The 26123-nt window shown below is 48.4% G+C and overlaps 3 protein-coding genes across 5 annotated transcripts in view; 2 read left to right on the top strand and 1 right to left on the bottom strand.

The window, feature by feature from the left end:
- Positions 1–26123, top strand: part of LOC311610140 (dipeptidase 2-like) — a 564319-nt gene that overhangs the window by 344364 nt on the left and 193832 nt on the right. The window lies entirely within an intron of this gene.
- SLC7A6OS (solute carrier family 7 member 6 opposite strand) lies at positions 13–9432 on the top strand (the record flags this gene model as incomplete). 2 transcript variants are annotated; one of them, XM_084861139.1, is made up of 5 exons in its annotated part: positions 13–210; positions 333–617; positions 3490–3693; positions 5113–5230; positions 6235–9432. In XM_084861139.1, the coding sequence occupies 5 exons, from the start codon at positions 13–15 to the stop codon at positions 6363–6365; spliced, it is 936 nt and encodes a 311-aa protein (XP_084717265.1). In that variant the 3' UTR covers positions 6366–9432. The 2 variants fall into 2 exon arrangements, with proteins under 2 accessions (XP_084717265.1, XP_084717264.1); XM_084861138.1 differs by having other exon boundaries at positions 333–621; positions 3494–3693.
- The window catches only part of SLC7A6 (solute carrier family 7 member 6), a 33408-nt gene continuing 14431 nt past the window's right edge, over positions 7147–26123 (bottom strand). Inside the window, exons 3-11 of one of the 2 annotated variants that reach the window (XM_084861080.1) lie at positions 18988–19113; positions 17101–17245; positions 16323–16446; positions 16006–16109; positions 14119–14215; positions 11321–11470; positions 11024–11207; positions 9913–10585; positions 7147–9607 (exon numbers count right to left, since the gene is read on the bottom strand). In XM_084861080.1, the coding sequence (XP_084717206.1) occupies positions 10491–10585; positions 11024–11207; positions 11321–11470; positions 14119–14215; positions 16006–16109; positions 16323–16446; positions 17101–17245; positions 18988–19113 (1025 nt within the window). In that variant the 3' untranslated portion in view covers positions 7147–9607; positions 9913–10490. The remainder of the gene's footprint in view (positions 9608–9912; positions 10586–11023; positions 11208–11320; positions 11471–14118; positions 14216–16005; positions 16110–16322; positions 16447–17100; positions 17246–18987; positions 19114–26123) is intronic. The other variant, XM_084861081.1, reaches the window with a different exon arrangement.

Raw genomic sequence — 26123 nt, 5'->3', positions numbered from 1 at the left:
CGCGACAGTGCTATGGAGGCTCGTCGTCGTACGGCTGTACTCCGCGTGAAGCGGAAACGCGGCGAGGAGCCTGCCGAGGCTCTGGTCCTCGCTTGTAAACGCCTCCGGAGCGATGCCGTGGAGTCGGAGGCCCAAGACACGCCCCCCGAGGTTCTGGAGAAAGCACCAGAGAAGAACATCTTCCAGTTGGTGGCTACCGTGTGCTCCCAGGTATCGGGCGGGGATGGAGCGTGAGTGGAGGGGCCCTGAGGGTGCAGCCGGGATGGAATTGTATCCCTGACCCCTACACGAACCCCTGCTTACGCCGGTTCCCCATCCCTATTGCCCTCCAGGAGGAGCCGGTCCATCCATTCCTGCGGGTCGCTCTGCCCCCACCCTGGGGCACCCATCAGCGTATCCGCCACGACATCCGCGCGTCTACTCGGAAGATCCAGCAGGAGGGTCGCTACAGGGTAGTCTGTAGCCGCCGATCCGTGGACATTCCTTTGGATGACCTGGAGCCCGAGGACGTGCTGGGAAACCCAGAAGCCGACGGTGACGCACGCTTCCAGCTGTTGGATCTGGTCCACGAAGAAGGAGACCCCGAGGCCTCTGCTGCCGCCGCCGACTCCTACAAAGTGAGTACACGCTCCGCGGAGGAGAGCTGGGCTTCTCCGGACAAGTGGTGCCAGGAATCTGGGCGCAGAGTCTGCACATAGTTGAGATGCACATGGCTTCACCTTTTATTAATAGACGATCCCTCCGGCTTGATAGTCTCGATTTTACAGATTAGGGTCTCTCTTCAACAAGTATTTACTGAGTGCCCACTATGTGACAAGCATTGTTCTGGGGTTCTGTGGGTATAGCAGTGAACCTAACATTCAGATGGAGAAAAACAAGTAAATTCACTGACAGATAGTGATGTGGGCTGTAAGAGGGAAGGTGGGGGTGCGCAGGAAAAGAGTGGTTCCATTTCAGAGGTCACACTGCGGGGTGGGGGGGGAGTGACATTTGAGTGAAGACTTAAAGGTGAATGTGGATTCTTGGGGAGGGGCATTCCAGGCTGAGGATTTACAAGCACAAAGGCTTTCATACCAAGTTTGTCTGATGTTTTCAAAGTCAGTGTGCCTGGAGCCCAGTGAACTTGGAGAGAATAGTAATAAGGAATCTGGGGGAAGGATCTACTGGACCCTGTAAGGAACTTCCAAGACCCATTGCCTTTTCATCCTGAATAGGGTACTAATGGAGGACTTGGACAAGGAAAAGATAGCGCAGACGGGCAAACTCATCAGAGGGATGTTAAAGGCTCGTCTTGGGTACCATATCAAGTCTGAAGCAGAGTCAGGTCTAAATGCACACTTAATCCAGTGTTCTTTCTACTACATTACATTTAATATGTTTAGTATCTTCAAAAGAAAACAACAAAGTCTGCATGCAGTAATATCATAGAAATAGAAAACTCTCAACCTAAGGCATTCCCCCTCTTAGTAAACATTTAAAATGTTTTCACTCCTTTTAATAGTTCCTTAAGTGTAAAAAATGAAATTTTAATTCAAAATACATCAGGCAAAACATATTTAGTCATGGTGCTAGTATACCTGGATAGCACCTTGAGCGTGATATTGATAGCCACATCTGTTACCAAAACTAATTCAAGACTGATTCATGAGTTAACAAATAATGTTTAAAAGTATACTAATGTTCGGTGGGATCGATTAAATAGCTCAATTTTATAAGAAAAACTAGTAAACTGAAGGTTGTGAAAACAAATTTTCCCAACCCAACGCAATACAAACTTATAAACATAGCAAAAATGTTTGCAGTTATTTTTAAAACATTAATTTATCTGGGCCAGTGGGGCCCAGTGGTCGTGTCAGCCTAAGAACTAGGAAGTCACAGTTCAATTCCTGGTCAGAGCCCACGCCTGGGTTGTGGGCTCAGTCCCCAGTGTGGGGTGTGCAGGAAGCAACTGATCAATGATTCTCTCTCATCACTGATGTTTCTATCTCCCTCCTCTCTCCCTCTCCCTTCTTCTCTGAAATCAATATAAATATATTTTACAAAAAAAAAATTTTAAATATGAATTTAAGCTGAAAGTAAAATTGATGTTTTTATGCCTACTAAAACTAGCAGAAGAAAGGTTGTCGACAGCACTGCTGGCAAAGCTGTGATTAAAATAGTACATGGCTATAGTACTTAAAATTGATGCCAGTCTTTTGGAAAACAGCATGGCTAACAATAGCTTAGGGCCTATTTTAAAACTATTTAAATTTATTTTTATTGTTTGGACTCTAAAGCCACCCAAAATTCTAGAAATTTAAGTTTTAAGCAAATAACATACTACTTTTTAAAAATATATATATTTTATTGGCTTTTTTACAGAGAGGAAGAGGGATAGAGAATTAGAAACATCGATGAGAAAGAAACACCGATCAGCTGCCTCCTGCCCACTCCCTACTGGGTATGTGCCCTTGACCGGAATTAAACCTGGGACTCAAGTCTGCAGGCCGACGCTCTATCCATTGAGCCAAACTGGTTAGGGCATAAGGTACTACTTAATAGGATATCTGAAAAGGTGAAACAGTTTGGTTCATTTTATCTAGTAATTTCATCCCTGGGATTTATCCTGGGGAAATAATTCAGCAGAAGCAAACAGCTATGGTATTAACAAAAGCTGTTTGTTTACTAATTACTATACATCAAGTATTGTCTAAGTACTTGTTATATATTCTTTTTTTTTTTCTTGTTATATATTATTTAGCTCATTTAATCCTCACAAAAACCCTGAGTACTTTAATCTCCATTTTCAAATGTAGGAAAATTCACATTCATTGCAGTGTTGTACATAGAGACTAAAATTATGTCTGAGAAATTGACTATACAAACTGCCTATTGAAGCTAGAGTATATCTTACCTTGGCCAGTTCCAATCTGGGTCGATCTATCTTGAAGCTATTTTTTCTAGCAAGAAAAGGATTATAGGGGAATCCATTCCTGGTTGTGATTAAAAGCAGGATGTCAGTTTGGGCAAGTCAAGTGGTGGGTGATGGCTGATAGTAGTCATCATAGCCCAGGAATCGTCCTTAGGTTCCCTGTTGAAGGCCACACAAAATGCAGACCCACTTAGGAGTCAGCTATGGAGGTGCTCCTATGGGCCTGCAGATCCCCACAGGGAGAACATCATACCAAGGAGCTCAGGAAGACCTAGGGGAAGACTCAGAGCTCTGCTGGCCCTCGCCTCTCCTCGGGCCAGGCTTCACATGCAGGTCTGCACACGTGCTCTTGCATCAGCCGAGCACAAAAGAGGAATCTGTCTTATAAGTTTCTATCTCAAAAGAACTACACATCACTTTTTTGAGAAATACCTCATTTTTTAATCTCATCGCTAATTAAATAGGCCGTGGGGATAAAACTGCTGAATCTTAACAGAGAACTGTAGGGAGGCTTCCTTCATCCAACTCTTAGGTTCCTTTTCTTTGAACATCCATTTTATCTGCTGTTCTCTTCACAGGTAGCTGACCCAGATGTGATACTTTGCAATTCTGTAGAGATGATCCGTGAGCGGTTGACTATATCCGAGGATGGACCAAGTGCCGGGCAGCAGAAGGAACAGAAGGATGACTATGTGTATGACATTTACTACTTGGAGACGGCCACTCCAGGATGGATTGAGAATATCATCTCTGTGAAGCCCTACAGCAAGGAGTGGGAGCTGGTAAGGGGACCTATGGGGATGAGGGGCATGAGGCAACCTAAGTGATTCTCTAGTCAGGGTACTTTGCCTCCCTGGAATCTAAACCTCGTTAACATGGTTCTTAGTTCTTCTTGTTCTTACTTAAAAGGAAAAATTTATTCTAAATGCCTTCTAGGAACCTGGCTTTACTGCAGGGAACTTTGGGAGAGCCCATATTTATAACCTTTGCTCTTAATGATTCTTTTATAAGGTCTGCAACATCTTCGTTGTTTTTAATGTTTTTACTGGTTTTTAGAGGGAGAGGGAGAGGAAGAGCTAGAAATATCAGTGAGAGAGAAATATGGACCAGCTATCTTCTGCATGCCCCCAAATTAGCATGTGCCTTGACTGGGAATCTAACCAGTGACCTCTTGTTTCATGGGCCAGTGTTCAACTACTGAGCCACATCAGCTGGGCAACATCTTTATTTTTTATATCTACCCATTCTGAGGAGGAAATGTATGAAAGCTTATAATAAAATACAGACAAAATAAAACCAGGAATTTTAAAACGAGAACAAAACCTTTTTAATTGTATCTTATTTTGCAGAAAATCATGGATTAAGAAAGGTAACTTTCATTTAAAAAAAAAAACCAAAAACAAAAAACTACTAATTTCCTGACAATCATTATTCTTAAAGCAAATTCTAAAATGATTAATGAGTGCCTGGCCAATGTGGCTCAGTTGGTTGAGCATCATCCCGTGCACCAAAAGGTCACCAGTTCGATTCCTGGTCAGGTGGTCAGGGCACATACCAAGGTTATGAGTTCATCCCCGGTTGGGATGCATATGGGAGGCAACCAATCAATGCGTGTGTGTGTCTCTCTCTCTCTCTCTCTCTCTCTCTCTCTCTCTCTCTCTCTCTCTCTCTCTCTCTCTGTCTCCCCCCCCCCCCCCCCCGCTCTCTAAAATCAATAAAAGCATTTTTAAAAATAAAATGTAAAAATAAAGAAGTTAAGCGGTACTTGTCACACTCTTGTCACACTCTTATGAGAAAAGCGCGCTACTCCACACCTACTTTACCACCGTAATCTGAATCAGGCCCCCACCTTGCACCATGCATAGGCCCTCCTTTTGCCATCCTGCACCCCTTAAACTTGGGTTTTGGTTCTGAGATTTGGCATAACCCATGATCCATATAATCCCTCTGACAGTTTAAAGGTCATTACCATCACCTGCTCAGAGCTCTTTCTCCTCCCCATTTGGGGTATTCCTTTTTAGTGGAGTTTAATCTATCCCACCAGCAATGTGATCCTTGGAGTTGGACTTGTAAGTGGAATAGGGTCTTTATCTCCCACTTGTAGCCTAAGTGTACCCTCTCCAAGTTAGTCTGATGATAGTTTCGCCCAGAGCATAACCTTAGATGTTTTGACTTATATTCATGTGTGTTGAGATATGCAGGTGAATGATGAACAACAACTAGAGGACATTTATGAGGATGAAGATGATGAGAATAGTGAGAATAATTGGCGCAATGAGTACCCAGAGGAGGAGAGCAATGACGGTGATGACTCCAGAGGTAAGTGGGTGACAACCTTGGATGTTGAGGGACTGCTGGGATCTAAGACTGAGGCATGCATACAGAAGACAGATCCATCCTAGCTAGCTTTCCTTCTCCATTGAGCTTCTGCAGCTCAATCATAAGCTGTTGAGCAATAGGAGACCCACAGACCAGTGTTTCCAGGGGGTGGTTACTAGAGTGTAATATCAGACAGATATGGGTTCAAATCCTTATTTCTGTCATTGCCTAGCTGTGGATCTTGGGCAAGTAACTTCATCTTATTGAGCCTCATTTTCCCTCCAGAAAATGAGAATATTGCACCAACATGTTGAGATTAAGTGAAACACCTAGCTCAGTGTCTCCCTGCTTCGGTCTAACAAAGTATTGGAGAAGTTTTAAGTGCCAACAAAAAGAATTTCTTTGTGTCTGTTAATGGAGGAACAATTATATCAAACTATAAAATATTCTGTTGGGAAAGTGCCCGTAATATATTCAAAGGGGCAAGGTTCAACATTATATTTACAATATGACTACAACTATTATATATTAAAAAAAAAATCTATACTTAGGGGAGAAATGACAAAATATTCCAATGTTAAAAGACTTGGTTTAAATGGTAGGTATGAGATCTTTTCAAATTGCTCCCCTGAATTCTCTTTATTGAACAAGTATTTTTAAGTAGTGAACCAAGATAAAAACAACCAACCAAACAAAACCAGCCCAGTTGGTTTAGCTCAGCAGTGGAGCATTGACTCAGGAATCAAGAGGTCACTGGTTTGACTCCCAGAGCACATGCCTGAGTTGCGGGCTCAATCCCCAGTGGTGGCTGTTCAGGAGGCAGCCAATCAATGACTTCCTCTCTCATTAATGTTACTATCTCTCTATCCTTTTCCCTTCCCCCATCTCTAAAAATCAATAAAAATTTATTTAAAAAAACCCGGACCTTTTTGAGATGGGAAGGAGCCCACAGTCGCCCCAAAAAAATCATGCAGGTGGAGTCCATTCCTGTTATCTCATTCCAGGCTCTGATGAATACCACAGCCTCAGTGAAGAGGAAGGAGACGATCGCAGACCACAGGAGGGGAGCAAATACCCTTCGGACGTGCAGAAGGAGTTTGGCTATGACAGCCCTCGAGACTTGGACTCGGACTGAGGATCCTGTGACGGCCGAGAGGTTCTAGCATAGGCCCTTGGGGGCTCTGACTGCAGCATCAGACACCCTGGTAATGGGTTTCCTGGCATAACACACGGAAGGAAAAAGCATGTCCGACAGCACCATCATACCAGTGAAAACGTGCTGAAGGAGTGTCTCTTTTCCACTACTAGTAGTGCCCTTTGCCTCATTCAAGTAGCTACAGTCTAGGGGGGAAAAAACAAAAATCAAAACAAAAACAAGATAAAATGAAGCTTTCTGGCCTAGATATTTGCCTGCTCTTCTCCTACACTAAAGCCAGTAAGTGGAGGAGAGGCTGTTTTATGAGAACTTAGGTTCAATTTTCCCATACCACCAGGCCACCCACTCCAGTAAAAGCCTGATTCTTTTTGACATGAGAATCTAGAAGGGCTACAGTGGGTCTCTTGTAGCAGTAAACACTGAGTAGTAATAGCCAGTAGGAGAGGAAGAATCTGCCTGAGCTCTGAGGGGTTTGGTTAACAGATGTCTCTACATCCCTGTTTCCAATGATGATGATCGTAAAGATTGCTCTTTCATTAGCGGTGGTACCAAGGAACAGGGTATGTGTGAATGCGATACTCTGTATTTTTAGCAAAACGCTTTAAATATGGGAACAAGTAATTCCTTTCAAACCTTTCAATCTGAATATATGTTCTCCATTGTGCTCCCTCTCCCCTTCCTGCCCCCCACCAAAAATCGGGGAATAGTGAGATGAAAGTTTCAGAACTGACCTGAGACACAAAGGACTTAAAGCAAATTAGGAAAACACATGAAATGTTTAACTGTTTACAGCACTCACCAAAAACTCAATAAGACAAAATTTCTTCCCCAGAATTTACATCTCTGCCCCTACCCCTTCCAAAGCACTGATGCCTTAACTCAGACTGAGTTGGCATTTAGTCATCTAATGTAACATTCACTGTGCAGTAGTAGCCACTAGCCACATGTGGCTGAGCACTTTTAATGTGATTAGTGTGACTGAGGAATTTTCGATTTTATTTCATTTGACTAGCTACATATGGTTAGAAGCTGCTGTGCTGGACAGCGCAGGTATAGGTCAATCAGTACCCAGAACCTTCTTCTTAAGACGTGCTCTCTTGCCCCATGGCAGACTCACTATCACATGGGAAGGTGAAGTACACAGGGATGTGTCTTCCCACATCTTTTAAGATTTCATAAGCACCTACTTTCCCATCCTGCCTAAAGCCATTATTTTGCAAGTCTTTACCTACATTGGTTCCTATTTACACAGAGTTGTTAAACCTGGCAAAATGATTAAATTCTATGTGTGTGTGTACTCGAGCTCTTCTCTTGTGGCTATAAAACCAACAGACTATTGGTTTCCCACCTATCTACAAAGATACAATTCATTGTCACAAGTAAGAGGCAGCAGCTTCAATGTACATCAAAATTAGTAATCTTACAGTAGTCTATAGGCGTAAACGAAGGATTAAAGAACACTCTGTACCAGTATAATGTGTTCATTGCTATTTATGTGCTCATTAAAGTTTGCCAACATTAAAGGGCTTAACAACTTCACAAACTGTACCCCATCTAAAAGGGATTAGCATACCAGGAGAAATGAGGCTGATAAAGAAAAACCTCGTGGAAATTAATTCCGCCACAAAGCTTGAGTGGAGGAAGTCTGGCTTCTCTCCCACAGGAGGGTTTCTAGGAAGTCTGTACGCAGCACAGAGGGGAAGAATGCGGTCACCATCCACTGATGGTGGAGGAGGATGACATGGCTCACTAAGTCAGTGTTAGGGCTCCCGGAGTATTGAGGCCCTTGTTTTCCCAGGAGCCATTGGGAAACAGCAAGTTCCTGGGATGAGCTGGTCATTTGCGTGAATGGAGGAAGCCAAAGCCTGCCTCAGGGGTCCTCAAGGCAAGTGCACTGCACTTAAAGGGTTAGTCTGAAGGATCCCTGGGGCAGGTGCCAGCGTGGCTCAGACAAGAGTCACATGTACATAGTCTAGGCAAGTTGCCCTTTGTATGGACTCCCTGCTGTAGACACGAATTTGCGGTGCAAATCCCCATCCCAAGATAGTAGGAATGGCCCCCTATGTTCTCACAGACGCTTGCCCTGAACCAAAAGCAATTGTGAGCATGCTCCCTTAAATTGTTTTTATTGAGCAGGTATGACCAAGGTTACGCCCTTGTCTGAGATGAGCCAGTTTAGTGGAGAAAAATAGAAAGGGATATTGCCTCATACTTCTCGTCTTTACCATTGGTCAATTCCAAAATGTAAGGGCAAGAAGCCTACAGCGTGTGCCAAGCCAGCAGGTTCTGGGCCCAGGATGATTGGGTCTGAGGTTATCCTAGGAGAGTTGTACAGTCCTGTGCGGCCAAGCTGCCCGTGAAGGAGTGTCCACTGGGCCAATCGTGCTCTGGCTGGCCTGGGTGATAAAGAGCAGCCTGAGCACCAGAATTGGTTATTTCCAATCGTGCAGTCTGCTGAGGAGCCAGACGGGTTAAAGCAGCTTTTTCCCCAGAGTCTTCACTGTCTCCATGGGAAAAAAGTTCCCACGAGTACCAAGGTCTTCCTGAGACTGAAGCCCCACCAGACCTCGGCCCAGGAGGCAGGCAGGAGAGGAGTGCATTGTCCCGGTGATCCACACCAAGGCGGCTCAGTGTAAACAAAGCCTGGTGTTGGGGACAAGAGGATGCAGTCTGGTGTGAGGTTTTCAGAAGAAAAATTAACACGTCTAGCACCTAGGAGGGCTTGCGACACCTACCGTCAGCGAGTGGAACAAGCTATTTGGTGGCGTGATTCCATGAGACATTAACAGCTGAAAGAATTCAGGTGATCTACCTGAACGATAAGTTTCTATCTTAAAGTTCGTACCACAAACCCAGAGGTTTACTTTATCATCTAGAATACAGACAAGCTCTTAAGGAAAATAAAGGATTATCCTTCAAAACAACAATAGTGCCAGATTTCTGGCTCATGGATTTGTTCATGTGTCCTTGCTGAACCTGAACCAGGTGCTTGTAATGTGACCTGTCTATATACTAAAGTGTAATCGGCACATGAGTAAAAAGAATCTTTAAAAAAAAAATCAAAAAATCTTTGCAGGTAACACTCAATATGAAGATTGTGCTAAAACCAAACCAAAAAAAAATCTGCAGTCAGAGTCTGACCCACCACCACGTAGAAACACCTCTGAGGACAGAGGGGCTCAGCTTTGGGTATTTTGCATTTATAAACAACCTATTGCATCCTGTAGATCAGTGTTTCCCAACCTTCTCTCATGATGAGAATCACCTGGTGGAGTTGTTAAAACACAGATTCCTGAATCCCAACTAAGAAGTGCTAAACTAGAATTTTTGAGAACATATAGGTAAAATTGCATACCTAACTTAGTGCTCTGTATATAAAATCTGTCTTAGAGCACTAGTTAAGTATACAATTTTACCTATATGTTCCCAAAAATTCTAGTTTAGCACTTCTTAGTTGGGATTCAGGAATCTGTGTTTTAACAACTCCACCAGGTGATTCTCATCATGAGAGAAGGTTGGGAAACACTGCTGTAGATGAATACCAGAATTCATCTAGAATTGGTGTTCTGGATTAAATAATATAAATAAATAATGGAGTACAACCATTTCCCCCAGGGAAGGATTTCGAACCAGAGAGAGAAATGGTAGCATTTCCAGCCTCTAAAGTCAGGTGCCTGGACCTGGTCAGAGGAAAACTTGTCATTAAAGCAGCTCCTTTGTAGAGACTCCTGGTCCAAACCTCAAGTACCAAGTTTAGAATCCACCAGCCACGGCTAACCTAGCTAGCACTCCCTCTTTTCCCTGTGCAACTCACCAAGTGCCTGTGAGGGCTACACCACCCAGCAGGAACAAAACTCAACCACCATTCCCCAGCCCTCCCCCCGTGCCCACAGTTAGACTGGCCCCACACTCCGTCGTCTTCCATAGCTTACCAACGAGAGTGATTACCTGAGAAGGCCATCAGCCCTCAACCCCCTTACATAATGTGTGCCAACAGGCTCCTTGAGTACAAGAGGGCTGGGTCCACAGTCTTGTCATCTGGCCTTTGGTGACTGCGGCCACACATAAAGCCTTCCAGGCCTCAGGGGACTTCACCTCTGGCCTCTAGTCAGTTTTCCTCTCGACCTTTGTCTCTTCAGCTACATCTAGCTCAGTCAGGACGCAAAAGCAAATCTTCTGGGTGACTTTGGTGATAGCAGCTAAATGGAAAAAGAAGAGAACTTAGTAAACGGACATTCAGCTACAGCCCCGATCTGAACACCACAAGGCTGTTGAGAGCACGTCTGTGGCTCCCTGCTCATCTCCCCCTTGGATACCCTGTGCCAAGCTTTGCCCCTCACCCCAACCAGCCTCAGCATCCCCAGTCCTGAGCCCAACCAGAGTCTTGACACTTAGATTGCACTTATAAGAGGTAATGTTTTAACCCCAAAATAGGTCTCTAAAGATAGAATGATCATATCAAGATCAAAAGGGAAGAAGTCATGGGGCAGTCAGGTCTCATGGCCTCTGGCACATCACTAGTTTGGAGGCAGCCAGCTACCACGCTCATCTCTCCCATGCACCTGTGAACACATACATACACACACACACACACACTCACAAACACACGCAATGGCAATGGGCAAAGAGCAGCTCACCCAGGATATTCCGGACAAAGTGTGGCCTCCGGGATTCTGGCAGGTAAACGCCCAGGAAGTAGACGGGGATTCCGGAGAGGGAGATCCCAATGCCAATGAAGGAATTGATGGTGTCACCAAAGAGGGGCACAATCACCAGAAACAAGGAGCATATGCAGAACACGATGGGGAAAAACAGGCTCAGCTGAAATGAAGGGGGTGAGATATCAGGTAATGCGGGATGGGGGAGGGGGGGTATGGAAAAGAAGGCAGCTTTGAGAGAGGGCCCACCCTCCTAGGCTGCCCAGAGCCACTGACCTTGAGAGGCCGGGGCCGATCGGGCTCCTTCCAGCGAAGGTAGAGCTGTCCAGCAACAGAGAGGCCCACAAAAAACCAGTAGCTGAAGCTGAAGTAGTTGATGAGCAGGAAAACATCCTCCACAGTGAGGTAGATCAGTGACATTGTGCACTGCATGGGGAGGGAGGGAGGGAGCAGGAGAGGGCAAGGTCACCACCAGGGACCCCACCAGAACTGCTGACTGCTGGCTTAGCTCCACCAGATTACCTCTGGCTCTCTCCAGTGACCCCCTGCCGCCAGAAAGGCCCATTCTCCACGGTAATCTTCATGGCGGCATCTCTCCCTCTTCCTCCAGAGGCCTGTCCTCCACTCGGCCTCCTTTGCCCTTCTGATGGCAGACAGTGCGGCCCTCCTCACCTCAACCCACCAACCTCAACACGAACCACAAGGTGCCCTCCAGGTCTTCACACATGGGTCCTGACTACTTGGCATACGATGGGCAAATGCCTGTCCTGGCACCTTAGAAACGCAGATCAGAGCCCTGGCCAGTGTGGCTCGGTTGGTTGGGTGTCAAACTGTGCACCAAAAGGTTCCCGGTTCCATTCCTGGTCAGGGCTCACAGGCCCGGGTTGCCTCTCCATCCCTGATCCCCAACTGGGGGCATGCAGGAGGCAGCTGATCAATGTTTCGTTTGCTGCATCATGTTTCTCTCTCTCCCTTTCTCTCTAAAAATCAATAAAATATCTTAAAAATAATAATAATAAAATTTTAAACCGAAGGACTTTTATACATGCATATAAGTACAACCAATGGACACAAAACTCTGGGGAGGGAGGGGATGTGTGGGAGGAAGGGTGGGGGGCAAAAAAAAAAAATCAATAAAATATATTAATAAATAAATAAATAAATAAATAAATAAATAAAAATAAAAAATAAAAAAACACTTAAAAAAAAATTTTTTTAAAAAGCCGAAACCGGTTTGGCTCAGTGGATAGGCAGGGGTCTTCAAACTACGGCCCGCGGGCCACATGCGGCCCGCAGAGGAGTATGATCCTGCCCACCAGGTTTTTTGGGCAGTGAGCGCAGCCGAGGTGTTACAGTAGGAATTAGTAGTTCATATAGTCCGGCCCTCCAGCTCTCTGAGGGACCGTGATCTGGCCCCCACTTTAAAAAGTTTGAGGACCCCTGGGATAGAGCATCGGTCTGCGGACTGAAGGGTCCTGGGTTCGATTCCGGTCAGGGGCATGTACCTTGGTTGCAGGCACATCCCTAGTAGGGGATGTGTAAGAGGCAGCTAGCTGATCGATGTTTCTCTCTCATCGACGTCTCTAGCTCTCTATCCCTCTACCTTCCTCTCTGTGGAAAATCAATAAAAATATATTTTTAAAAAATAAATAAAATAAAATTCCAGGAGGAAAATACCCTCTTTTTCCCCCCAGATAGTCAACATAAAACTAAATAATGAAGCTTATTGCTGATGGGAGGATTAGTTGAGATGATACATTGAAGGGGCATATCATACTTGGCATATATAAAGTACCCCAAAAACAGATATTTTTTATTATTATTATTATTATTATTATTATTATTATTAACCCCCGAAGAGCCGATCCCCAAACCAAAGAGCTGAACCCAGACCCAAAAGACACAGCTTAGCCCCAAAGCTTGAAGCCCAGATCGGATCAGCGAAAGCCAGTCCTGAGGGGCAGAACCTCTCCGAAGAGCCCCGCCTGCCCCCTACAATCCCCACTCTACCCGCAGGCCCAGGAAGCCAGCCTCGCGTGCCAGAGTGACGTCCACAGGCACCTCTCCCTTCAGAGTCTGCAGCCCTTTCAACTTCCTTCTATTTTTATATGATAAAAACTTGAAAACTGGAAACATTGATTATTCCATAAGTTATATTGGCATAGCTGGCTAACTATTTGAGAGCAAAAAATTAAGTGAATCCCCACCTTACCCCATACATCAAAATATAAATTCCAGAGGAATCCAAAATTTAAACAAACCATTTAAGACCTAAGAACAAGAAAAATTAACTGTTTTTCAAATCTTGGAGTAAGGCCTTTTTTCCTCAGGGTCCCTGTTAGCTTTTATTCATTAATATCTTAGTCCAAATTAGAAAGTGGTGGTCTTTCTTCAGAACTTTCCACCGGTCAGAATACTTCCATCATTTACTAATTTTGTTGGAATATAACACTTCACTGCCATCTACTGCATGTGAATGTATGATGTCTATGACATGAATAGAGGTCCCTAAGGTAGTTGGTGTTTAACTGATTTGGCTTTTCTAAATATGATTTTTTTTTTAATGTTTTTTTCTTTAGAGAGAGCGAGGAAGGGGGAGAGAGAGAAACATTGACACTAGAGAGAAACATCGATTGGCTGCCTCTTGCATGTGCCCCAACTGGGGATCAAACCCACAACCCAGGCATGTGCCCTGACAGGAAATCAAAATGGCAACCTTTCGGTACATGGGACAACACCCAACCAACTTAGCCACACTGGCCAGGCCTCTAAATATGATTTAATATTTCTTGTTAAAAGTAGGAGCTGGAAGAAGGAGAGGAAGAAGCCACTGACATAAAATAACAGAGAAATCTTACAAGTTCACTTTTATATCCTTTTATAGCATTTGCCTTCTCTAATAGGACTATGTTTTACATTTACATTTTAAAGTAATTTTAAGAAGAAGAAACACTGAGAGGATCGAGAACTATCTCAAGAAAGTTAGTATGCCGCCCACCCAACAGTTTTGGATCAAATCAGCAGGAGTAGTACAGAGAGATGCCCAGTCCCCACACTCCCCCAGGAGAGCTTACATTGAACAGTAACGCAGGGATGGGTGTAAAACGCTCGATGTGGATCATGGACAGAAGGTCTGGGAGGTGGCCCTCTCGGGAGCCCACGAAGAACAACCTGGAGGCACAAGAAATGTGTGAGATCCTTTGTACTCAGCCACATGGCCACACTCCTCACTCGACAAACGAGGCTCAGAGCTCCAGAACAAAGCAGGGAGCAGTCTCTCCGGAGCACCCCATGTTCTCTGTGCACGCCCAGTCCGACCTACCCCCTTTACCCACAGATGTCTCCACCTCCTTCAACCAGGGCACCGAACCGTTATCCATAAATGCCCTCCCCCACTGTCACCCAGGACCACCATCGCCCACAGACACTCAATGAATGCTTCACCCTGCCATCACCCACTGGCACTCTAATCCATCCCGCCAGGGGTACCCTCACTCTGCCATCCCATAAATGTCATACTTAGCACAATGACTTTTATTTTTAATGTTTTTATTCATTTTTTAGAGCGAGAGGAAAGGAGAGAGAGAGAGAGAAAGAGAGAGAGAGAGAAATCCATTGGCTGCCTCCTGCATGTCTCCTACTTGGGATCAAGCCCGATCGGGAATCGAACCTTTTGGTGCATGGGACCACGCTCAGCCGACTGAGCCACACCTGCGTTCTCACATATCTTCTCTGAGCTCCTGACGTGTGGTAGGCCAGAACAAACCTGGACTCAAAGCGACAACCCAGGCTTCCTCTCTGCGCATAAAGAGCCCGACTGACTGGGAAACGGAGCAGCAGAGAAATGAGCAGCACGCAGGGCAGGCAGCGTCATCATGCGGTACACAGCCCGCACGAGGCTGAGGGGTGGCCTGGGGAACAAAAAGCTTCCGAGAGATGACCACATAGATGCTTCTAACTCTCTATCCCTCTCCCTTCCTCTCCGTAAAAATCAATAAAATATATTATAAAAAAGAAAAGGCTATCAGCATCACTTGCTTCGTGCTTCCAGTATGATAAGGACCGTGATGAAAGCAGGCTAAGGAGGGGTCCCTGGCACCCTTAATAAGAACATGTTTTAGGCACTAGAAGCCAAAGTGTAATGGGTAGAAAAATGACCAGTGAAATACACACTATTCCCTCGAGAAATGTGCCCAGGAAGGCAGAGGGGAGCAGGGACGAGCTCGTCGGTGACATCTGTGAGTGGAGAGGAAAGAAGCCTGTGCAGAGAGGGCTCCAATGGGGGAACAGCCACCAAAGAGAAGGGCCAGCTGATGCACCACAGAGCCGAGGAAGGAACGTGTGCAACCTTGACACCAGGGAGCAGAGTGAGCCCGGCACGGCCAGTCTCTGCACAGAGAGGAGAGAAGGAGCCTCCCCGGGGGCCTCGGTGTTTCCTGTGAAGTGAGGGGAAGAGTCACCTTGTCCCAGCACCTGGCCCACAGCCAGTGCTCACTAATCATTCACTGACGGAATGGATCCTGGGGCTGCACCGTAACCCACAAGGGGCCTAGAAGCTGGTCCCTGACAGCTATTACCTTCTTCTCTCCCACCTCCTATCAATCTGTCCTTGGTTAGAGCATCATCCTGATTCGCCAAGGTCATGGGTTTGATCCCAGGTCAGGGCACATACAAGAATCAACCAGTGAATGCATAAAATAAATGGAACAACAAATGGATGTTCCTTTCCTTCTCTCTCAACTCAGTAAATAAAAGCATGAGCTACCGGCACACACAAACATTTGCACAAAGGCAAACGCATGCACACTGATGTGCGCACACACACACACACACACACACACACACACACCCCCTGTCTTTCTAAGAAAGGCAGGAAGGAAAAGAAGAGCTCTCACGGGCCCACCTAAAGCCTCAGAGGACAGCGGACGGAGTGTGTGACAAGCGAGGCAGGGACACAGTACCTTGATGAAGCAAGGATGGACGCGTTGAGGCCACCGAAGCAGGACAGGGCGACAGCGATGGGGATGGTCCAGCTGAACATCCCAAATGTCCGGTCAGCAAACGTCTGGGGGCGGAACACAGAGGCGCACTCAGCGTAGGACGGGGTTTCCTAAGCTCCCTGCCTAGGCGGTCGGGACAAACACGGTCACCGCTGAGCAGCCCGCCCTCCGGCCGAGACCCGCTCACCTCCTCGTCTGCAGAGCTGGGGTGGCTGCGAAAAGATGGAACCGTTCGGTGTCATAGGGTGACGGGCAATGGGGGCTCCCCAGAGACTCACCACGGCCACGGCGTCACTGTTTAGGACGTCTGAAATGCTCAGCACCGTGTAATAGGCCACGTTGGTCAGAATGTAGATGAGCGTCACAATCGGCATAGAAATCCCGATGGCCAGGGGCAAATTTCTGTCAGCACAAGTGAGACAGGACTACCTAGAACCAACCTCTCCTTGGGGTCAGAAGTCCCGGGGATTTTCTTTTTCTTTCTTTCTTTCTTTCTGACATTTAACAGTTCCCTGGCCTCTGGGCCTTTGAGGTGCCTCTTCCCCGTTATGTCCTAGGATGGGTATGTATCCCATGAGTCCCTGGGCTCTCTAGAGAGAAGAGGAAGAGAAACCTTTCTCTCATGGGCTCATGATCAGTATTTGATGCTTGCCACACTGGGACCCATGAGTCCCACCAGAAAAGGACCAATGTCCTCTAGGGATCGGCGGTCAGGCTGAGTACCTGGCTGCCCAGAATAAACTTCTGGCTCCCCGGGCCTCAAGGTCAGTGCCAGGGTGCAAGGCCCCAACACCTCAGCCCCAGCGAGGTCAATGGCCTCTCCTTTAGGAAGAACCTGATCTCCTCCAGGATGACCACGAGGGTGAGGAGCCACAAGCTTCCCTACCTTCACTCGTCCCCATCCTAACCCCTCACCCTCTGAGCGGGAGGAGGAGGGGGCGGGAGGAGAGGCAGAGGGACAGGGGAGGGGAGAGGGCGGCCTTCCCTCCACCAGCTGCTGCAGCCGCAGCTGCTGGGAGTGAGAGCTGGGGAGTGGGAGGGTGAGCCCGCCTTTACCTTTCTGGGTTTTGGATTTCTTCTGTTACAAAATTAAGGGTGTCCCAACCTGAGTAAGAGAAGAGGGCAGAGTAGAGGGCGAGAGAGAGGTTTCCCATGTCCCAGAAGGAACCCTCAAAGGCGTCCTGAAAGTGCTCAGAGCGTCCTGCGGGAGCAAGGGGGGCGGGGGGAGATGGATTTCAGGGACGAGGAAGGGAAAGAAGGGGAAGAGGGAGGAGAGATGGAAGGTGTAAAAAGAAGGGAGGGATGGGGAGAAGGAAGGAAGAAACAGGAAGAGAAGATGGGAAAAACGAGAAAGGAAGAGGGTCAAGAAAAGGAGGAAAAAGCAAGGGGGAAGGGGGAAAAAAAAAACACATAATTTAACACCAAAAAAGAAAAACGACTACCAGCTCCCTACAATTAACCCCACCCCTCTCTCAGGAAAGTTCCTATTCCTTCACTAAAGCCAGACAGACAGCCTCCCTAAGGAAGGGGCCTCAGATGTGACCCCTGTTCCAAAGCCGTGGTGAATTTCACTTCCTGCAGTGCCCGCAGAGCAGGCCACACCTCTTCCTCTTACTTCTTAGAAAGCACCCTGTCTACCATGAAAAAAAAGCCATTTTCCGCTAACAACGACACTTCCTGTGGAACCACCTCCCTGTGCTCAGACCACCGCACAATTGGGCCCAAGGGTTGCTCCGTCTCACGGACAGAGAACTCTGTGGCCCTCCTTGCTGTGGCCCTCCTTGCCGTGGCCGAGGATTGGGGCGGGGGGGGGGGGGGGGCAGGAAATGACAGGCGACGTAGGAACGGGGGTCTCACTTCTCCCTGGGCCTGGGGTTGACCTGGGACACCTCCACCCTTGAAGCACCAGCCTAGGCACTTGTCATTCTCCTCGGAGACCATACAGACTTGAAAGCCCGGGATGGAGCACCCCGCTGCCCAGTAGAGAGACTTCCTGGACACGCTGCAGGGTTCTAACAAAACCCAGGCTTCTAAGGGAGCCTGCGGCCACCCCCTCAGGAAGCCTCGACCCGTCCCTCCGTGCGGCAAAGACGGCTGGATGTTCCCGGGACTCCAGGGACGGCCGGAGGGTTGGCTGCACGTGCTAACGTGGCCCATGTGCAGGGGCGCTAGACCAGCTGCTCAGGAACTGCACGGGCACATCTTAAAAATAGACCTTTTTCAACTGCAAACCAACCAGAGTGTGATCCACTAGGTCTGGGATGGGGGGGGGGGGGGTCTCTCTCAGTGCTCCAGGTGGTTATAGACACAGCCACGTTCAGAGATGGTTGGGCCTGAGGGCTTCTCCAAGGACTCGGGAGACTCTGGGAGCCTGTTACCCTCACGGCCAGTGTGCTCTGATCCAGGAATGAAAAGCTTTTAGAGCCAGCTTGCAGAGAAGTCGGTGCCAACTTCACACTAGTTTAATATTTTTCTGAGAGCTGACTTTGGGAGGGAATCCTGCATAAGAGCAAGTCCAGATGAAATGATCATTCATTTTCATACCCTACACCCTCTCCCCACCACACACACACACACACACATGCTTCCAGCTAAGTCTTCCTACTTGCTGCCTGGCAATCACAGACCAAAAACAGGAGCCAGAACAGGGTTCGTTCTATCCCCGCTGTTCGTTTTTATGACCCAATTACCCCCCAAGTTCCAGGCGCTCTCAGCGGGCTCCTTGCAGCGCTCCTAGCCTCCTCACAGGGAGAGCCCTGAGGGAGGGGCTGCCTCGTGCCCATTGGGCCACGCCAGCCTGACCCCAGAGGCCCAGGAACAGATGTCCTGTCCTCACTGACACAGTCTACCATGGACAAAGCTCAGAGTCCCCACGCCCTCCTAAGGGGGTCCGGGGACCTCCCGGAGTCACCCACCCTCCTTCCCACCGCAGGCCCCTCTTACCCTGGCACAGTTTCACCAGGCCCATGACAATGATGGCAATGAGCGCCAGGACCTTTGCGTACGTGAACGCATCCTGCACACGGGTGCCCCATTTGACGTAGGCACAGTTCACAAATGTCAGCAGACCTGGAAGAGAAACCACACGGTCACCCGCAGGCTCCAGCCGAGGGCACAGAGGCCCCACCTCCTTTGCCAGAGTCTATGGCTTCTGCCCCGTCTGCCAAAGCAAAGAGGCCAACGGCCAGTCAGAACCGGAACAGGCAAACGGAGGGACAGCTCCCAGGGGCCCGGGCGGAGCGTTCCTGTGAACAGCCCCTCACTGTTGACAAGATACAAAGGCATGACACATACTCATCAATTCTTTTTTGTTTGTTTTGTTTTGTTTTGTTTTTGTTTTTTAATATATATTTTATTGTGTTGTGGTTGTTGTTTTTTCACACAGAGAGAGGGATAGAGAGTTAGAAACACCGACTAGAAATATCGATCAGCTGCCTCCTACACACCCCCTACTGGGGATGTGCCCCCAGCCAAGGTACATGCCTTTGACCGGAATCGAACCTGGGACCTTTCAGTCCGCAGGCTGACGCTCTATCCACTGAGCCAAACCGGTCATGGCTGTTTTGTTTTTTTTAATCCTCACCTTAAGGACATTCTTCTTTTTTTTTTTTTTTCTTTTTTTCTTTTTTTTTTTTAAATATATTTTATTGATTTTTTACAGAGAGGAGGAGAGAGGGATAGAGAGCTAGAAACATCGATGAGAGAGAAACATCGGCCAGCTGCCTCTTGCACACCCCCTACTGGGGATGTGCCCGCAACCAAGGTACATGCCCTTGACCGGAATCGAACCTGGGACCTTCCAGTCGGCAGATCGATGCTCTATCCACTGAGCCAAACCGGTTTCGGCAAGGACATTCTTTCTATTGATTTCCAGAGATAGTAGAAGGTAGGAAGGAGGGGGAGGAAAGGGAGAGAGAGAGAGAGAATATCAACGTGAAAGGTACATGCCCTTGACAGGGAAATGAACCTGAAACCCTTCAAGTCCACCTGACTGCTCCAACCTCCGAGAAAAACTGGCCAGGGCCACATTCATAAATTCTGACAACCAGACCATTTCTGGAAATTTCTCCCAGGCCCACTCAGACTCCCAAGGTCCTAAACCACCCAAGGCACAAGGCCTGCCCATGGCCGCCTCAGAGAGCAGAGACAAGAGGCCCGTTAATAAATGAGGTGCGTTTGAACGTAGCTGGCAGGTCACCTGGGAATTACACTGTTTTGGGTATGAGTGTGAAAAAGAGATCTGGAGGTAGATTTGGAAATCCGACTTCTGGAGTTGTTATGGGGTGGGGGCAGGGGGCAGAGAAGGGAAAGAAATAAATAAAAAAGAAATCTGTCATGTGCCTGAGCATTTCACACACGTCCTGTCCATTAATTCTCACAGCCCCAACATATAGACGTTCCTGTTTCCATTTTACAGAGGAGGAAACTGAGGCTGAGGGGTCCACGAGGAAACACGGGCCCCGCTGACCGCTCCGTCCCCACGATTCTAGCGGGGGGGGGGGGGGCGGGGGGGGGCATGAGCAGTGAGCTCACTGGGCATCCCCTGGGCTCCTGTCTGCACCGTGGCTGTGTGTTCCGGCTCCTCACACACCTCAGCGATACCCAGGCCCTGGGAGGAGGGTCTCGGCACCTTACCCCCAGTAAACAGGTACGGCTCTGATCCACAGGGAAGGCACAGAGCAAAACACCAGGGGCTCCAGACCACCCCTACCTATCCCTACCTATTTTCCACTCTGCTTCACCAGTCTCTCTCTCTCTCTCTCTCTCTCTCTCTCTCTCTCTCTCTCTCTCTCTCTTTCTCTCTCTCTCTCTCTCTCTCTCTTTCTCTCTCTCTCTCTCTCTCTTTAATATATGTTTCTATTAATTTCTGAGAGGAAGAGATAGAAACGTCAATGATGAGAGAGAATCATTGACTGGCTGTCTCCCGCACGCCCCACACTAGGGGGGATCAAGCCCACAACCCGGGCACGTGCCTCTGACTGGAATCGAACCCGGCACCCTTCCGTCCCCAGGCCAACACTCTTTCCACTGAGCCAAACCGGCCAGGGCCAGACTCTCTTTCCTGGTGCCCAATACACAGGAAAAAGAAACGTTCTCCTCTCCTCCTGCCACAGCCGCAGCAGCTGGAGCACTTTCAAGGTCTAGCTCTACCTCCACTTCCTCCGTAAAACCTTCCCCAAACAGACCCGCCAGCGGCTCCCCAGCTCTCCCCCGCAGCCCCTGCGGCATTCTCACTTCACAGCACAGCCCAGTGCCTCAGGCTGCGGTCGCTGGGGCCTGTCTCAGGAAGGTCTGTCTCTCCCTGGGGCGTTTGGGTGGTGCTTCTCGAGGAGATCACAATTCTTGGGGGGGAGGGGGAGCATTTTGTTTTCTTAAGCTTATTGCCAGACTGAGAGGGGAAATGGTGACTGAAATGGTGGCTCAGAATCAAGCCCGGGACGACCTTCTGCCCATGAATTCCCCGGAAGAGGGCAAGTGTCCGGAACTTGGACATCCTTCCAGTCCATGGAGAGGAAGGCGAGGGCCGGCCGGTGGAAATGAAACACGGTGGCTGAACGGCCTGGAAAACACTTGGGGAGCTTTCACTCCGCGCTCTGGCAAATGGCACAGATGCTTGCTGGTACAGTCATAGGGGGTGGGGCGGTGCGAGGTGAAGGTCAGGGGGAAGGGGAGAAGACCAGAGGAAGGCATGCTGCTGCAGGGCTTCCCGGGAACCTGCCCTGCTAACCAGTGCATGGAGCTGAGCTTGGATCAGCTGTGTAGGGGTGTCGAACTCAATCAGAGAAGGGGCCAAAATCTAAAATCCAGCCTGAATCGCGGGCCGAATGGTTTACTGAACAGTCATAAACTGACAATGTCATAAACTGACAGCGGAGTGCAGTGATGACAGCGCGGTGCGGGCCACATTGCAAGGCCTGGCGGGCTGGATTTGGCCCGAGGGCCTTGTGTTTGACACATGTGTGTCAGAGGATTACCTAGCTAACGGCCACCGGTAATCCATCCGCAGGCCCTCGTGCAATTCAGTAAGCACACTGTGAGGCGCCGGCCTCCCTCCCGGCCCCTTCGGGGAATGGCTCCCCCTCCTCTCTTGTGCCAGACTCGGGACCCCGGCCGAGCCTGTGGGACCATCCTCCCCAGGGACGGGAGTCGGAGACCCAGAGACAGAAGCATAGCAGCAGGTCCGGCACCTACAAACCCTGCAGCAGAGGAACCACAGGAAAGCAGAGGAAGGAAGCAGGACCCCGGAAAGAAGAAGTGAGAGGGTGCACAGCTTGTGGTAAAAGCCTGACACAGAAGGCAGAGAGAGAGGTAAGAGACAAAGACGGGGAGGCAGAGGCAGGGAGAAAGGGACAGAAAGAGGGAGACAGGTGGACATACACAGGAAGTGACTGCTCCCGGCTCGAAGCATGAAGATGTGGCTGCAAGATGGGGAGAGAGGCTGACACACTCCTCAGCCACACCAACGGGCGCTGCCTCGCACTTCTGCTCCTTCTCCCACCCTCCGCCCTGCCACACCCTCCCCCCCCCCCCCCCCATGGCTGAGGCCTCTCTGCGCACAGTGGGGATGCACCACGACCAGTGCTGCCAGTGCTGAAGGAAGGAGCACAGGCTCTGCCTCCTGCCTCGTGGGAGTCCCTGCAGAGCGCCTACTGAAAGACGGGCTGGACCAGGGGTCCTCAAACTTTTTAAAGTGGGGGCCAGATCACGGCCCCTCAGAGAGCTGGAGGGCCGGACTATATGAACTACTAATTCCTACTGTAACACCTCGGCTGCGCTCACTGCCCAAAAAACCTGGCGGGCCAGATCAGACTCCTCTGCGGGCCGCATGTGGCCCGCGGGCCGTAGTTTGAAGACCCCTGGGCTGGACAGTATGATTGGTCACTGTGGCTGCCTCTGGGAAGGAAGACTAGCGCTCAGAGAGGGAGACCTTTTCCACCGTACGCCCTTCTATACTTACACTTATTTACCATGCATGGGTGCTTCTTTCTCAATAAAAATAAAAATACTTAACCAACAACACGCAGCCAGCCAGGGAGCAGGGTCTGGAATAGGATGGGGTAAGGCACCTGGGACACCACAGCTAGGGAGGCCCTCCCCGTCAGAGGGCCCAGGGCAAACCGTCCTCAAACGCCCGGCAGGGAACAGAGGGCGCTGGGAACTGTCTGCCAGGCAGCAGTCGAGGCCTCTGAACATTTTCCTGATTCTGATTAAGAAATAGCCGAACCACATTTGCCCACCATCCAGAACTGAAATATCATAGCTGACATGCACACATAAGGAACTGTTTGGGTCTCCAAAGAACTGGTGGCCCAGAAAGAAGCTCACTACAGACTGATGCATATGCCTTTCAGCATAACCATGATTGCTTGTCTCAATTTTGATTCTTATAAGTATACTTCCAGTAGGACATGATCTCACTCATCTGGGGGAAATGATGAACAACACAGACTGATGAACAAGAACTGACCCAGAGATAAGGAGCCATGGGTCAGACTGTTGAACCTCAGAGGGAGGGTGGGGATAAAAGGGAGAGATCAACCAAAGGACTTATGTGCACACATATGAGCCTAACCAGTGGTCAAGGACAGTAGGGGGGTGGGGGAAAGAGTGGGGGGGGGATTAGAATTGAGGGTTGAGGACAAATATGTGATACCTTAATCAATAAAGAAATTTTTTTTTAAATTGCCGACTTTTTTTTTTTTAAAAAGTCGGCCTACAGACTGAAGGGTCCAAGGTTCCATTCTGGTCAACAGCACGTACCTTGGTTGCGGGCACATCCCCGGTAGGGGGTGTGCAAGAGGCAGCTGATCGATGACTCTCTCATCGATGTTTCTAACTATCTCTCTCCCTTCCTCTCTGTAAAAAAATCAATAAAAATATATATATTTTAAAAATAACATTTTTTTAAAAAAAGAAATTAAAACTTCTAATTAAAAAGCAGTTTAGTTAGTGGGTAGTCATGTCCAAGGCCAGTATTTTTTGCATCTCAGATAACACACCTGTGGAATGTCAGGGTACCTTGTAACTTCCGTTTTTCCAGACCTCTCAAGGCACAACCAATGTGTCAGGGAACCAGGGTAGAGACCACAAATTCCCTCCTTGTTAGCCGTTAACTGTTGTTAATTGTTATTAATCTTATTAATTATTGACTGTTAACTATCCTGTACCTATTAAAAGAAGTGTGTGTGTCGAGCCCAGCTGGTGTGACTCAGTGGTTGAGCATCAACCTATGAACCAGGAGGTCAGGGTTCAATTCCTGATCAGGGCACATGTCTGGGTTGCGGGCTGCAGGAGGGAACATGCAGGAGGCAGCCGATTCTCTCTCATCATTGATATTTCTTTCTTTTTTTAAAAATATATTTTATTGATATTTTTACAGAGAGGAAGAGAGAGGGATAGAGTTAGAAACATCAATGAGAGAGAATCGTTGATCAGCTGCCTCTTGCACACCCCCCACTGGGGATGTGCCCGCAACCAAGGTACATGCCTTTGACCGGAATCGAACCTGGGACCTTTCAGTCTGCAGGCCGACGCTCTATCCACTGAGCCAAACCAGTTTTGGCCATCATTGATATTTCTATCCCTCTCCCTTCCTCTCTGAAATCAATAAAAAAAAAATTTTTTTTAAAGAAAAAGAATGTTATAAAAAAATAAAAATATGTGTCTGTCAATTTAATTTTTATCCAATCCCCAGAGTTTTCCTGCTTTGCTTTCTCCCACCTCCCTGACCTATCACCAATGGATTTCATGTAACTCACTTACACCTGCTCCTTTGAATATAATATACAGAACAAGGTGAAAACTGCCATTCTCTGGAGCATTATCCCAATACGTTGAGATTCTGCTTCCCAGCTGTGGTCGACAGTTTGGCTCAAATAAACTCACAAAAATTCTTCACACGTTTGAATGTGTTCATACATTGGCAATATGGGTAAGACCTCAGGGAATCTCTTTAAAGGGTGAGGCATGCCTTTCTTCCTGTCAGCCACGATGCAGGCATGACAGCTTGAGCCCGAGTAGCCAGCCTGGACCGCCAGCTAGAAGTCACATGCTGAGGGCAGGCCCGGAAGGCAGAGGGAACCAACCGGGCTCCCTGAAGGTTTACGAAGTCCTCCTGCAAGCCCACCTCTGTCTGCTTCTCACGTGTGGGAGAAATATTTATTTATTTATTTTAATATATTTTATTGATTTTGTACAGAGAGGAAGTGAGAGAGATAGAGAGCCAGAAACATCGATGAGAGAGAGTCATCGATCAGCTGCCTCTTGCACACCCCCCACTGGGGATATTCCCGCAACCAAGGTACATGCCCTTGACCGGAATCGAACCCGGGTCCCTTCAGTCCCCAAGCCGACGCTCTATCCATTGAGCCAAACCGATCTCGGCAAGTGTGGGAGAAATAAGCTTCAGTGTGCGTGAGCCGTGCTGCTTTAGGTTTTCAGCGTCTGAAACACAAACTAATCCTGAATAATGCATGTGTCCTCAGACAGACCCACGCCGCTCATGTTCTCTGATGAGGAACTGGCCGGGCAACCTGTAGTCCCGGTTCTACGGACACTCACAGCTCCCTCTTCCCACAGGCCCCAGGGAGGGGAAGGAACCGTTCCATACCCTCCTCCTCCTCCCCTCCTCCCCCTCTCCCTCCTCCTCCTCCTCCTCCTCCTCCTCATGGTCGGCTTTGACAAACAAACCCTCAGGGGCAATGGAGTCTCAACTGTGAGGAGGCCTCTGCTTTGATGCCTCTAGGTCAGTGGTGAACCAACTTCCTTGTTGAAACCTTCACAGCAGATACTCACCGATGATGTGTGTGAGGCTACATAAAAAGCAGGATCCCACGGAGATAAACGTACTGACAATAACTAAGCCAGAACCATACACTTCTGCAGTCAAACCAAGGTCTGGGCACCTAGACTTACAATGCTGGGCACCTGGCCAGAGAGGGGTCCTTTGGACCTCAAGAACTACCGCCCTAGCTGGTGTTGCCCAGTGGTTAGAGTGTCGTCCTGTGGAACAAAGGGTCTCTGGTTCGATTCCCAATCAAGGACACATATCTGGGTTGCAGGTTCGATCCCCAGCCGGG

This window comes from Pipistrellus hanaki (assembly GCF_964339955.1).
Source record: "Pipistrellus hanaki genome assembly, chromosome: 15".
Taxonomy (NCBI): domain Eukaryota; kingdom Metazoa; phylum Chordata; class Mammalia; order Chiroptera; family Vespertilionidae; genus Pipistrellus; species Pipistrellus hanaki.
This window is presented reverse-complemented; position numbering and strand designations above follow the sequence as displayed.